The 15,803-nt window shown below is 38.3% G+C and overlaps 1 protein-coding gene across 1 annotated transcript in view; it reads right to left on the bottom strand.

The window, feature by feature from the left end:
* Positions 1-15,803, bottom strand: part of MAPK8IP3 (mitogen-activated protein kinase 8 interacting protein 3) — a 248,606-nt gene that overhangs the window by 186,670 nt on the left and 46,133 nt on the right. The window contains exons 2-3 of the mRNA XM_053695247.1: positions 9,641-9,761; positions 1,047-1,117 (exon numbers count right to left, since the gene is read on the bottom strand). Of these exons, the coding sequence (XP_053551222.1) occupies positions 1,047-1,117; positions 9,641-9,761 (192 nt within the window). The remainder of the gene's footprint in view (positions 1-1,046; positions 1,118-9,640; positions 9,762-15,803) is intronic.

Below are 15,803 nucleotides of genomic sequence, written 5' to 3'. Positions count from 1 at the left end.
TATGTGGCAGATGCGTCAGGCTAAATCAGCAGGAAAGGAACTATTTGTTAACAATTTAATACACTGTAGCAGGCAACTGTCCTTTTAAATAAATTTAAAAGGCTTTTGACAAAAGTGATAGCAGAAAAGAGAATCAAAAAGGTCTAGGAAATGCCTGAGTCAATCTTTAGATACTGTATATAACTTAATTACTTACAAAAGAACAGGAAGACAAAGAGGATGAATGGTTTTATAAATATTGTTAACAATAACAGATGTTGGCAGCACTTGTTTGTTACAAACAAATGTAAAATATTTGCCAACTATTAATTGTTTGTGTTTTCAAACAAATACAAATGTAGTATTTCAATAATTAATGTAGCATTCAAATATTATATATATCTATGTCAATAATGATTCACTTACACATCAGTGTAAGTCTAAGGGAATCAACATTCAAATATAATATTTTGTATGTTCCATTCAAATAGTCATATATTATATTTGATATTATAATGTTAATATTTGATATTCAAATGTACATTTGCTCTATAAAGATATACAAATGGCAAAACTGATGTCAATGAGATCATTTGTTTTAACATTCAAATGTCGAAATTCTGACATTTGTCCATCCCTCAAAATGAGTTTATGGGAACGTATATTCCATTCATATTAAAATATAATACACATAAATATTTCCCTTCAGTTTTTGTTGTATCCTGGTAATACATACATGGGGCCAAATTATCAAATGGCGGGCGGACATGATTCCCTGCAATGAATCATGTCTGCCCCGGCATCGCTAAATGCCGACAGCATACACTGTCGGCATTTAACATTGCACAAGCATTTCTGGTGAAATGCTTGTTTAATGCCGCCCCTGCACATTCGCGGCCAATAGGCCGCTAGCAGAGGGTGTCAATCATCCTGATCGGATGACTGCAGTTTGCCACCTCAGAGGTGGCGGACTAGTTATGGAGTAGCGAGCCAAAAACATCAGGGGTAGATTGCAGCATCCGCTGCTTGGTAAATCTACCCCATACAGTTAAAATAAATATATGTACCTCTGTGTGTCGCTGATGTAAAGCATTATATTCCTTCTTCATTTCAGATTCCCGTTCTTCTAGCCTGGAAACTAAGGGGAAAAGTGCGCACATGTTAAATGTAAGAACAAATAGGTTTGACAAAGAAATATGTAGACATTTGTGCTTAAAGGGACACTCAAGTCAAAGTAAACTTTTATGATTCAGATAGATCGTGCAGTTTTAAGACACTTTCCAATTTACTTTACTATTATCAAATGTTTATATTCACACTTTCTGGGGAACAAGATTCTACTGAGCGTGTGCACAAGCTCACAGGGTATACATATACTAGTCTGTGATTGGCTGAAAACATAAATTTGTCAGAAAACCATCTACTGCTTATTTGAAATTCAGAATATGTGTTATTGCCTTGTCTTTTTATTATTCAGCTGTTAATTATGCAATTCTACTGCATTGAGTGGTCCTTTAAAGTGAAGGTCAATTTTGTGGAATTAGTTCCCGGTTTTTAATAATCCTATTAAAAACAAGGGCACTTTAATTCATCAAAATTGACATTTCGAGCGTTTTCTTCAAAAACTTACCTTTTAATCCTGAGAGCCGCTGCAGCGCTTCCTCCGCCCGTCGCAAGTCCTCTTCGCGGGTCCAAAATGACGAATCCGGCTTCATTCAATCACGGCATTTCCTCAGGCCATGTTCCCCCCGGGGGGGAATGATGTGATTGGAGGAAGCCGGATTCGTAATTTCTGACTTAAGCAGAGGCTTCCAACGGCCGGGGGAATCGATTGAGCAGCTTTCAGGATTAAAAGGTAAGTTTTTGAAGAAAACGCTTGAAATGTCAATTTAGATTAATTAAAGTGCCCTTGTTTTTAATAGGATTATTAAAAACCGGGCACTAATTCGTCAAAATTGACCTTCACTTTAAAGGGAGGGAAAAAAATGTTTTCTTTCATGATTCAGACAGAGCATGCAATTTTAAGCAACTTTCTAATTTACTCCTATTATAAATGTTTATTCGTTCTCTTGCTATCTTTATTTGAAAAAGCAGGAATGTACACATAAGAGCAGGCCCATTTTTGGTTTAGCACCTGGGTAGTGCCTGCTGATTGGTGGCTACATGTAGCCATGCAAATAATGTTTAACAGGAACAAAACCCTTTGACCAAACTGCTTTGTACTGGAAAAGGTTTGGATTTCAAAATAGTTTTTAATTTTTGAATATTTGTTCATCTGCATCTGTAAAATGGGACAGCTTGGACAGAGGATGGAACCATGAGTAGACAACAGCATCTTTTGTCATTTACACAATATGTCATAATACAGTTTATACATGTAAGCTAAAGGTAGTTTTATATCATTTGTAATACTTTGTATATACATAGTACCATCAGAAAGATAGTAGAGTACTGTAATAAAAAAAGGTAATAGTTGTTGTAAATAAATATAGACTACAATTTGCATTTTAGAGCACAAAAACAAACCAAAAACACCAGCAAAGAAGATTGTGACTTACTGGCGGCAACATTTTTTAATTTTTAAAACAATTTTATTTTAAAAAATATATATTAATGAAAAGGCCTGGAGTTCTGAATAATTCTGGATTTTGGAATTCCAGATTTGGACATTTGTACCTGTAATAATATTTATTGAACCCCTTGGTTGTTAGAGAGGACTTGCATAGCTTTGAGTTGCTAACTTAATTGGAAACAAGGACACTGTCAATCAAATATTCTTTTCTTTAAAGGGATATCAAATTACACATTTTTTAATTAATTTCTATTATCAATTTTTCTTCATTATCTTGGTATCTTTTGCTGAAAAGCAGGAGGGTGTGCTTAGAAGCTGTCTCATTTCTGGAGCACCATGGCAGCAGTTTTGCAAAAATGTTATCCATTTTGCAAGAGCACTACATGGCAGCAATATTTCCCACCAAATAGTGATCCAGATGCCTACCTAGGCATCTCTTCAACACAGAATATTATGGGAACAAAACAAATTTGATATTAGAAGTAAATTGGAAAAAAAAATTGTATGCTGTGTCTTAAAGGACCAGTAAACACAGCAGATTTGCATAATCAACAAATGCAAGATAACAAGACAATGCAATAGCTTTTACTCTGAATTTCAAATGAGTAGTAGATTCTTTTTTAACACATTTTAAAGTTCTGTATATTTCCACTCCCCCTGTACCATGTGATAGCAATCAGCCAATCACAAATGCATATACGTATAGTCTGAGTTCTTGCACATGCTCAGTAGGAGCTGGTGTCTCAAAAAAAGTGTAAATATAAAAGACTGTGCACATTTTTTTTAATGGAAGTAAATTGGAAAGTTGTTTAAAATTACATGCTGTATCTGAATCATGAAAATGTAATAAAACCTGAGTGTCCCTTTAATCACAAAAGAAATTTTTTGCCCTGATCGTATCCCTTTAAGTTTCTTAACAAATATTTAAGATATCTTTACAGTTTTTGTTAAAAGTAAGACAGACAAAGGTACTTAAGCATTCAATGATCAGGGTAATATAAATGGTTGTAAAAGTGGCAATGCTACCTCTTAAGGAATAAAGTAGATCAAGTCTAAAATCCAGAAAAACATAATTTATGCTTACCTGATAAATTTATTTCTCTTGTAGTGTATCCAGTCCACGGATCATCCATTACTTATGGGATATTCTCCTCCCCAGCAGGACGTTGCAAGAGGATCACCCACAGCAGAGCTGTTATATAGCTCCTCCCCTCACTGTCATATCCAGTCATTCGACCGAAACAAACAGAGAAAGGAGAAACCATAGGGTGCAGTGGTGACTGAAATTTGATTAAAATTTAGACCTGCCTTAAAAGGACAGGGCGGGCCGTGGACTGGATACACTACAAGAGAAATAAATTTATCAGGTAAGCATAAATTATGTTTTCTCTTGTTAAGTGTATCCAGTTCACGAATCATCCATTACTTATGGGATACCAATACCAAAGCTAAAGTACACGGATGATGGGAGGGACAAGGCAGGAACTCAAACGGAAGGAACCACTGCCTGAAGAACCTTTCTCCCAAAAACAGCCTCCGAAGAAGCAAAAGTATCAAATTTGTAAAATTTTGAAAAGGTATGAAGCGAAGACCAAATCTGTTCAACAGAGGCCTCATTTTTAAAGGCCCAGGTGGAAGCCACAGCTCTAGTAGAATGAGCTGTAATTCTTTCAGGGGGCTGCTGTCCAGCAGTCTCATAGGCTAAACGGATTATACTCCGAAGCCAAAAAGACAGAGAGGTTGCCGAGGCCTTTTGACCTCTCCTCTGTCCAGAGTAAACAACAAACAGGTTAGATGTTTGACGAAAATCTTTAGTAGCCTGCAAGTAAAACTTCAATGCACGGACTACGTCTAGATTATGCAAAAGACGTTCCTTCTTTGATGAAGGATTAGGGCATAATAACGGAACAACAATCTCTTGATTGATATTCCTGTTAGAAACCACTTTAGGTAAAAACCCAGGTTTTGTACGCAGAACTACTTTATCTGAATGAAAGATCAGATAAGGAGAATCACAATGTAAGGCAGATAACTCCGAGACTCTTCGAGCCGAGGAAATAGCCATCAGAAAAAGAACTTTCCATGATAGAAGTTTGATATCAATAGAATGAAGGGGTTCAAACGGAACTCCTTGAAGAACTTTAAGAACTAAGTTTAAGCTCCATGGGGGAGCAACAGGTTTAAACACAGGCTTAATTCTAACTAAAGCCTGACAAAATGCCTCAACGTCTGGAACGTCAGCCAGACGCTTGTGCAAAAGAATAGACAGAGCAAAAATCTGTCCCTTTAAAGAACTAGCTGATAATCTTTTATCCAAGCCCTCTTGGAGGAAGGACAATATTCTAGGAATCCTAACCCTACTCCATGAGTAATTCTTGGATTCACACCAATGAAGGTATTTACGCCATATCTTGTGGTAAATTTTCCTGGTGACAGGCTTTCACGCCTGTATTAAGGTATCAAATTACTGACTCGGAGAAGCCACGCTTTGATAGGATCAAGCGTTCAATCTCCATGCAGTCAGTCTCAGAGAAAGTAGATTCGGATGATTGAAAGGACCTTGTATTAGAAGGTCTTGTCTCAGAGGCAGAGTCCATGGTGGAAAGGATGACATGTCCACTAGGTCTGCATACCAGGTCCAGCGTGGCCACGCAGGCGCTATCAATATCACCGAGGCTCTCTCCTCTCTGATTTTGGCAATCAGACGAGGGAGCAGAGGAAACGGTGGAAACACATAAGCCAGGTTGAAGAACCAAGGCATTGCTAGAGCATCTATCAGTGCCGCTTCTGGGTCCCTGGACCTGGATCCATAACAAAGAAGCTTGGCGTTCTGGCGAGACGCCATGAGATCCAGTTCTGGTTTGCCCCAACGGAGAACCAATTGAGCAAACACCTCCGGATGGAGTTCCCACTCCCCCGGATGAAAAGTCTGACGACTTAGAAAATCCGCCTCCCAGTTCTCTACCCCTGGGATATGGATCGCTGACAGGTGGCAAGAGTGAGTCTCTGCCCAGCGAATTATCTTGGAGACTTCTGACATCGCTAGGGAACTTCTGGTCCCCTCTTGATGGTTGATGTAAGCCACAGTCGTGATGTTGTCCGACTGAAATCTGATGAACCTCAGTTTTGCTAACTGAGGCCAAGCCAGAATATTTATTGGAAGGATTTTCTCCTCCTGAGTCCATGAGCCCTGAGCCTTCAGGGAGTTCCAGACTGCACCCCAACCTAAAAGGCTGGCGTCTGTTGTTACAATGGTCCAATCTGGCTTGCGAAAGGTCATACCTTTGGACAGATGGATCCGAGATAACCACCAGAGAAGAGAATCTCTGGTTTCCTGGTCCAGATTTAGTAGAGGGGACAAATCTTTGTAATCCCCATTCCACTGGCTGAGCATGCATAATTGCAGCGGTCTGACATGCAGGCGTGCAAATGGCACTATGTCCATCGCCGCCACCATTAAGCCGATTACTTCCATGCACTGAGCCACCGTGGGGCGCGGAATGGAGTGAAGAACATGGCAAGCATTTAGAAGTTTTGATAACCTGGACTCCGTCAGGTAAATTTTCATTTCTATAGAATCTATCAGAGTCCCTAGGAAGGAAACCCTTGTGAGAGGGGATAGAGTACTCTTTTCTTCGTTCACTTTCCACCCATGCGACCTCAGAAATGCCAGGACTATCTCTGTATGAGACTTGGCAATTTGAAAGCTTGACGCCTGTATCAGGATGTTGTCTAGATAGGGAGCCACCGCTATGCCTCGCGGCCTTAGAACCGCCAGGAGTGAGCCCAGAACCTTTGTAAAAATTCTTGGGGCTGTAGCCAACCCGAATGGGAGAGCTACAAACTGGTAATGCCTGTCTAGAAAGGCAAACCTCAGGAACCGATGATGATTCTTGTGAATCGGAATGTGAAGGTAAGCATCCTTTAAGTCCACTGTGGTCATGAACTGACCCTCTTGGATCATGGGTAGGATGGTTCGAATAGTTTCCATCTTGAATGATGGAACTCTGAGGAATTTGTTTAGGATCTTTAAATCCAAAATTGGTCTGAAGGTTCCCTCTTTTTTGGGAACCACAAACAGATTTGAATAAAATCCCTGTCCTTGCTCCGTCCGCGGAACTGGATGGATCACTCCCATTACAAGGAGGTCTTGCACGCAGCTTAGAAATGCCTCTCTCTTTATCTGGTTCGCAGATAATCTTGAAAGGTGAAATCTCCCTTGTGGGGGAGAAGCTTTGAAGTCCAGAAGATATCCCTGAGATATGATCTCCAACGCCCAGGGATCCTGAACATCTCTTGCCCACGCCTGGGCGAAGAGAGAGAGTCTGCCCCTTACTAGATCCGTTGTCGGATAGGGGGCCGCTCCTTCATGCTGTCTTGGAGGCAGCAGCAGGCTTTCTGGCCTGCTTGCCCTTGTTCCAGGCCTGGGTAGGTTTCCAGGCCTACTTAGATTGAGCAAAAGTTCCCTCTTGTCTTGAGGTAGAGGGAGTTGATGTTGCACCTGCCTTGAAGTTTCCAAAGGCACGAAAATTAGACTGTTTGGCCTTTGATTTGGCCCTGTCCTGAGGGAGGGTATGACCCTTACCTCCAGTAATGTCAGCAATAATTTCCTTCAAACCAGGCCCGAATAAGGTCTGTCCCTTGAAAGGAATGTTGAGTAATTTAGACTTCGAAGTCACATCAGCTGACCAGGATTTAAGCCATAGCGCCCTGCGCGCCTGGATGGCGAATCCGGAATTTTTAGCCGTTAGTTTAGTCAAATGAACAACGGCATCAGAAATAAAAGAGTTAGCTAGCTTAAGTGTTCTAAGCTTGTCAATAATTTCAGTCAATGGAGCTGTATGGATGGCCTCTTCCAGGGCCTCAAACCAGAACGCCGCCGCAGCAGTGACAGGCGCAATGCATGCAAGGGGCTGTAAAATAAAACCTTGTTGAATAAACATTTTCTTAAGGTAACCTTCTAATTTTTTATCCATTGGATCTGAAAAAGCACAACTGTCCTCGACAGGGATAGTAGTGCGCTTTGCTAAAGTAGAAACTGCTCCCTCCACCTTAGGGACTGTCTGCCATAAGTCCCGTGTAGTGGCATCTATTGGAAACATTTTTCTAAATATAGGAGGTGGGGAAAAGGGCACACCGGGTCTATCCCACTCCTTACTAATGATTTCTGTAAGCCTTTTAGGTATTGGAAAAACATCGGTGCTCGCCGGCACTGCATAGTATTTATCCAGCCTACACAATTTCTCTGGCACTGCAATTGTGTCACAGTCATTCAGAGCAGCTAATACCTCCCCAAGCAATGTACGGAGGTTCTCAAGCTTAAATTTAAAATTAGAAATCTCTGAATCAGGTCTCCCCGATTCAGAGACGTCACCCACAGACTGAAGCTCTCCGTCCTCAGGTTCTGCATATTGTGACGCAGTATCAGACATGGCTCTTACAGCATCCACGCGCTCTGTATCTCGTCTAACCCCAGAGCTATCGCGCTTGCCTCTTATTTCAGGCAATCTGGCTAATACCTGAGACAGTGTATTATTCATGATTGCAGCCATGTCCTGCAAAGTAATCGCTATGGGCATCCCTGATGTACTTGGCGCCATATTAGCGTGCGTCCCTTGGCCGGGAGGCAAAGGGTCTGACACGTGGGGAGAGTTAGTCGGCATAACTTCCCCCTCGATAGAACCCTCTGGTGACAATTCTCTTATAGATAAAGACTGATTTTTACTGTTTAAGGTGAAATCAATACATTTAGTACACATTCTCCTATGGGGCTCCACCATGGCTTTTAAACATAATGAACAAGTAGTTTCCTCTGTGTCAGACATGTTTGTACAGACTAGCAATGAGACTAGCAAGCTTGGAAAACACTTTAAACCAAGTTAACAAGCAATATAAAAAACGTTACTGTGCCTTTAAGAGAAAACAAATTTTGCAAAATTTGAAATAACAGTGAAAAAAGGCAGTTACACTAACGAAATTTTTACAGTGTATGTAACAAGTTAACAGAGCATTGCACCCACTTGCAAATGGATGATTAACCCCTTAATATCAAAAACGGAATAAATGAAAAAAACGTTTTTAAAGCTAGTCACAACTGCCACAGATCTACTGTGGATGTTACCCTCCTCAAACACGACTTTTGAAGCCTTTTGAGCCCTTCAGAGATGTCCTGTATCATGCAGAGGGAAGCTGGATGTCTTTGTCTGTAATTTTAACTGCGCAGAAAAGCGCTAAAATAGGCCCCTCCCACTCATATTACAACAGTGGAAAGCCTTAGGAAACTGTTACTAGGCAAAATTCAAGCCAGCCATGTGGAGAAAAAACTAGGCCCCAATAATTTTTGTCACCAAACATATATAAAAACGATTAACATGCCAGCAAACGTTTTATATTACACTTTTATAAGAGTATGTATCTCTGTTAATAAGCCTGATACCAGTCGCTATTAAATCACTGCATTTAGGCTTAACTTACATTAATCCGGTATCAGCAGCATTTTTCTAGCAAGTTCCATCCCTAGAAATATGTTTACTGCACATACCTTATTGCAGGAAACCTGCACGCCATTCCCTCTCTGAAGTTACCTCACTCCTCAGAATATGTGAGAACAGCAATGGATCTTAGTTACTTCTGCTAAGATCATAGAAATCACAGGCAGATTCTTCTTCTAATGCTGCCTTTGATAAAACAGTACACTCCGGTACCATTTAAAAATAACAAACTTTTGATTGAAGTTAAAAACTAACTATAATACACCACACTCCTCTTACTACATCCATCTTTGTTGAGAGTTGCAAGAGAATGACTGGGTATGACAGTGAGGGGAGGAGCTATATAACAGCTCTGCTGTGGGTGATCCTCTTGCAACGTCCTGTTGGGGAGGAGAATATCCCATAAGTAATGGATGATCCGTGGACTGGATACACTTAACAAGAGAAATAATATTAACTGTAACAAACAAAATTTGTGGTTGGTTTTCCTTACCATACATTATTTATTTGCTGCCAAAAGATGACTCAGACCATTTCCCAGAATACATTGCTGCTTTTTCCATACAATAACGATACTAAAATGCTTTTATGCACTTACTTTGGTCGGCATAGTTTCTGTTTTTTAGCTCCATCTGCCGGGACTGGAATTCAAGGGTTTCTACTTGGTACTGAAGATCCTTCTTTTCTTGTTCAAGGGAATCTTCAAATTCAATGAACTTCTGTAATGGGGCAAACACATGATAAAATGCTTAGACACTTTAAATATGACCATAGTAAAAACATGATCTATCAACCCCTCCCAAGCAGCTCAAAGGGTTTATCCATGAACTATACAACATAATAATATCATCAACTAAGGAAATGTTCCCAGAAACCATTCACTGTCAAAAATGTATATAAAATACCTTCCTACAGTCACACAATACATCCTCAATGCCTTAAAATTACTATCTAAATTACATAAAGCATACACAGAATAATACTTCTGTTATACTCTTGGACAGAAATTCTAAAATATCACAATAGAGACTAAGGGGTTGATTTAACATTTGTCGAACGGACATGATCTGCTGTAGCGAATCATGTCCGCTCGACATCGCTAAAAGCAGACAGCATACGCTGACCACATTTATCAGTGTACAAGCATTTCTGGTGGAATGATTGTGCAATACTGCCCCCTGCTCCCTGGAGGTCAATCGGCCGCTAGCAGGGTCCGTTTATCATCCCGATCGTATTAGATTGGGATGATTTCAATCTGCCACCTAAAAGGTGTCAGACAGGTCAAGGTGCAGCGGTCTTACGACCGCCGCTTCTTAACTTCCATTTCAGGCGGGCCTAAAACGATCCGAATCACCATCCGTTGCTTAATAAATGGAGCCCTATGGTCCCAATGGCAAAAGGATTGGCAGTCCCACGAGATATTGGCTATTTTGTCTCACCAGTTTCACAATCCGTGCATCAGGCAACATTTTATAAAAAAAAGTGGGATGACCCTCTCTGTCGCAACAATATGCCTTCCATAGGAAACAACAAGGATCACTGCCTGATCGAAAATCCACCCACATCACCAGTCAACTTGGATCTCAGAAGTGGGGAGGGGGCGTGTATTAAAATCATGTTTACACAACATATACTGTGCAATCACTAAAACTAAAAATGGCTTTTGTGTAGTAACAGTTGAAATAATAGATATGTAAACTAAGTTTCACTGTACATTCAGGGGTGGTGAGAAAGGTATGTGTGAAAAGGTTCGCCTAAGATGGAGGATATTTCTTTTAAAACAAGACATTTCCAGTGATGTTTCCCCATTAAAATACTGGTTACTCCCATGGAACACCTATAAATTCCATATGTATGCAAACACCATTGTTAATAAAGAACAAAAAAAAAAAAAAAAAAATTTATAATACACCTATAGCAGCTGGAGTTTGTGGGTATACTGTATATGTGTATGTAGTTTCTTATATGGATGTGTTATACTGTTAAATACTATAAAATATATTTAAAGGGACAGTCTAGTCAAAATTAAATTGTCATGATTAAGATAGGAAATATAATTTAAAAAAAACTTTCCAATTTGCTTTTAACATCAAATTTGCTTTGTTCTTTTGGTATTCTTTGTTGAAAGATAAACCTAATTAGACTAATATCTAAGCCGTTGGAGGCCGCCTCTTATCTCAGTGCATTTTGACATTTTTTTACAGTTAGACAGCACTAGTTCATGTGAGCCATATAGATAACATTGTGCTCACTCCTGTGAGATAAGGGAGCAGTCTGCAGAGGCTTAGATACAAGGTAATCACAGAGGTAAAAAGTGTATTAATATAACAGTGTCGGTTAGGCAAAACTGGAGAATGACAATAAACATTGTTAAAGTAAACTGTCCCTTTAAAGTCTTTTTATGATTTAAATAAACGTGTTTTTAACTTTTGGCGTGTTCGTTTCTATTTATGAAGAAGATTTTGTGTACAGGATATTAATATCCCATTGAAGACAGTAGCTGCGGCTTTTTAATTGTTTTCAACTTTGCACAATGTAAAAAGTGTTTTTTGGAACTGACGACTTTTTTAATACTGTATTTGTAAAGCCGCTATACGTTCACACTGTGCTAAACTTGTTTTAGTTCTAAAATTGTGACTGCTCTGTACCAAACACATCCTATATCAATAACACGGTACCAAACACATTCTATATCAATAACACGGTACCAAACACATTCTATATCAATAACACAGTACCAAACCCATTCTATATCAATAACATGATACCAAACACATTCTATATCAATAACACGGTACCAAACACATTCTATATCAATAACACGGTACCAAACACATTCTATATCAATAACACGGTACCAAACACATTCTATATCAATAACACAGTACCAAACCCATTCTATATCAATAACATGATACCAAACACATTCTATATCAATAACACGGTACCAAACACATTCTATATCAATAACACGGTACCAAACACATTCTATATCAATAACACGGTACCAAACACATTCTATATCAATAACACAGTACCAAACACATTCTATATCAATAACACGGTACCAAACCCATTCTATATCAATAACATGATACTAAACACATTCTATATAAATAACACGGTACCAAACACATACTATATCAATAACACGGTACCAAACACATTCTATATTAATAACAAGGTACCAAACACATTCTATATCAATTACACAGTACCAAACACATTCTATATAAATTACACAGTAACAAACACATTCTATATTAATAACAAGGTACCAAACACATTCTATATCAATTACACGGTACCAAACACATCCTATATCAATAACAAGGTACCAAACACATTCTATATCAATAACACGGTACCAAACACATTCTATATCAATAACACAGTACCAAACACATTCTATATCAATAACACGGTACCAAACCCATTCTATATCAATAACATGATACCAAACACATTCTATATAAATAACACGGTACCAAACACATACTATATCAATAACACGGTACCAAACACATTCTATATTAATAACAAGGTACCAAACACATTCTATATCAATTACACAGTACCAAACACATTCTATATAAATTACACAGTAACAAACACATTCTATATTAATAACAAGGTACCAAACACATTCTATATCAATTACACGGTACCAAACACATTCTATATCAATAACACGGTACCAAACACATCCTATATCAATAACACGGTACCAAAAACATTCTATATTAATAACAAGGTATCAAACACATTCTATATCAATAACAGGGTACCAAACACATTCTATATCAATAACACGGTACCAAACACATTCTATATTAATAACACGGTACCAAACACATTCTATATCAAATACACAGTACCAAACACATTCTATATCAATAACACGGTACCAAACACATTCTATATCAATAACACGGTACCAAACACATTCTATATCAATAACACGGTACCAAACACATCCTATATCAATAACACGGTACCAAACACATTCTATATTAATAACAAGGTACCAAACACATCCTATATCAATAACAAGGTACCAAACACATTCTATATCAATAACACGGTACCAAACACATCCTATATCAATAACACAGTACCAAACACATTCTATATCAATTACACGGTACCAAACACATTCTATATCAATAACACAGTACCAAACACATTCTATATCAATTACACGGTACCAAACACATTCTATATCAATTACACGGTACCAAACACATCCTATATCAATAACACAGTACCAAACACATTCTATATCAATAACACGGTACCAAACACATTCTATATCAATAACACTGTACCAAACACATTCTATATCAATAACACGGTACCAAACACAACCTATATCAATAACACAGTACCAAACACATTCTATATTAATAACACGGTACCAAACACATTATATATTAATAACAAGGTACCAAACACATCCTATATCAATAACAAGGTACCAAACACATTCTATATCAATAACAGGGTACCAAACACATCCTATATCAATAACATGGTACTAGCTTATTAGGTTAGCTTAAAAGGGACATGAAACCCAAATTTTTTCTTTCACGATTTAAAAAGAGCATACAATTTTAAACAATTTTCCAATTTACTTCTATTATCTAATTTGCTTCATTCTCTAAATAGACTCAGTAGCTGCTGATTGGCGACTGCATATAGATGCCTTGTGTGATTGGATCACCCATGTGGATTGCAATTTCTTCAACAAAGGATATCTGAAGAATGAAGCTAATTAAATAGAAGTAAATTGGAAAATTGTTTAAAATTGTATGCTCTTTTTAAATCGTGAAAGAAAAAATTTGGGTTTCATGTCCCTTTTAAGCTAACCTAATAAGCCTGTTTAAAATTGTATTCCCTGTCTGAATCATGAATGAAACATTTTGGGTTTCATGTCCTTTTTTTTAATCATTGGTCCCTATTTGCGTTCCTTACAACTGCTTAACCTTTGCCCTTGCGTTAGTCCTCAACTGCAGTTAAAGAGTACTCAACTACAGTTAAAGTAACGGTAAATCTGAGCATTTAAAAACACTAGGATTTACCATCACTAAAGATAAACTAGACATTTATTGATCACTTATTTAAAAAAGTGTGCTAAACTCACCCTGTCTGTTCCGTGACTCCTCACTAAAGTCAGCGCCTCTGACCGCCCACGACATAGTGCTCTTAACCAATGAAGTGAGGTTTCCACCTCTAAACCAATAGTTGTGCTAGCATACAGAACACTGTCACATGACAAGCACGGCTATTGGTTTAGAGGTGGAAACATCACCTCATTGAGAGAAGAGCGCTGTGCCGTGCGAGGTGCTGCAGTAGAGACAGGGTGAGTTTAGCACCCTTTTTTACACAAGTGATCAATGAAAGTCTAGTTTATTTTTTAGTGATGGTAAATCCTAGCGTGTTTTTTTATACGCTTGGATTTACCATCACTTTATTAAATAAACTTTCATTGTTATTAGCCTTGTCTTTCTTTGCATTGTTCTCATCAAGCAATGTCCCAGTTAGCACTGCTTCTGGGCTTGAACACCCTAACTAGCCCCCCAGCATGACAAGTGTGTATAACAAAGTTAATCACATAAACTGCAGATGAAGGTTACAGCCACCAAATGGTAGCAGGGATCACCCACAGTTCTATCTTCACTTCCTGCTTCCGCACATCCTATATGGATGTCTCCTACCCAAAAATAGATGCACTCTCAGCCTGCATTCAGTCTTCTTTATTAAAGGGACATAATACCCATATACTAAATCACTTGGAAGTGATGCAGCATAATTGTAAAAAGCTGACAAGAAAATATCACCTGAACATCTCAAAGTAAAACAGAAAGATTTTTTACCTAAAAATGTCTTCAGCTCACAATAGTAAGTTCTCTGTGAACAGTTATACTTCAGATATTGTCAGCTACATGTTGGAGGGGGGAAAAACAGCAGCCAATCAGCATCATCAGTGCTGAGTTCACACTTTGCTTTACAGTGATCTCACGAGATTTCCCTGATTTTATAGTAAACTTCCTTAAAGGGATAGTAAAGTCCAAATTAAACTTTCACGATCAGATAGTGCATGTCATTTTAAACAACTTTCTAATTTACTTTTATCTTCAAATTTGCTTTATGCTCTTGATATTCTTAGTTGAAATCTAAACCTAGGTAGGATCATACGCTAATTTGTAAGCCCTTGAAGGCCGCCTCTCATCTGAATGCATTTGACAGTTTTTCACAGCTAGAGGGCATTAGTTCATGTGTTTCATATAGATAACACTGTGCTCACACACGTGAAGTTATTTGAGAGTCAGCACTAATGGCCTGAAATGCAAGTCTGTCAAAAGATCTGAGATAAGGAAGCAGTCAGAAGAAGCTTAGATACAAGGTAATTACAGAGGTAAATATATTAATATAACCGTGTGGGTTATGCAAAACTGGGGAATGGTAAATAAAAGGATTATCTATCTTTTTAAACAATAACAATTTTGGTCTTTACTATCCCTTGAAACTGAAGAGTGAAATAACATGACTCTACCTGCATAGAGGCACAGTCCCTTGCAAGTCCCAGCACTTGCATTCTGATTGGCTGCTTTAAGTCCATTTACAATGGGATGTGGCTACTGGGGAAATTTTGAGGTAAAATATTTTCCTTTTTTACAAAGAAATCTTGCGGTGATATTTTCCAGTCAGTTTTCATGATTTCAGCTATCATGATTTAGATAGAGCATGAAATCTTAAAC

This window comes from Bombina bombina, chromosome 11 (genome assembly GCF_027579735.1).
Source record: "Bombina bombina isolate aBomBom1 chromosome 11, aBomBom1.pri, whole genome shotgun sequence".
NCBI lineage: Eukaryota > Metazoa > Chordata > Amphibia > Anura > Bombinatoridae > Bombina > Bombina bombina.
The sequence above is the reverse complement of the archived record's forward strand: the minus strand, read 5'-3'. Positions and strand labels throughout refer to the sequence as shown.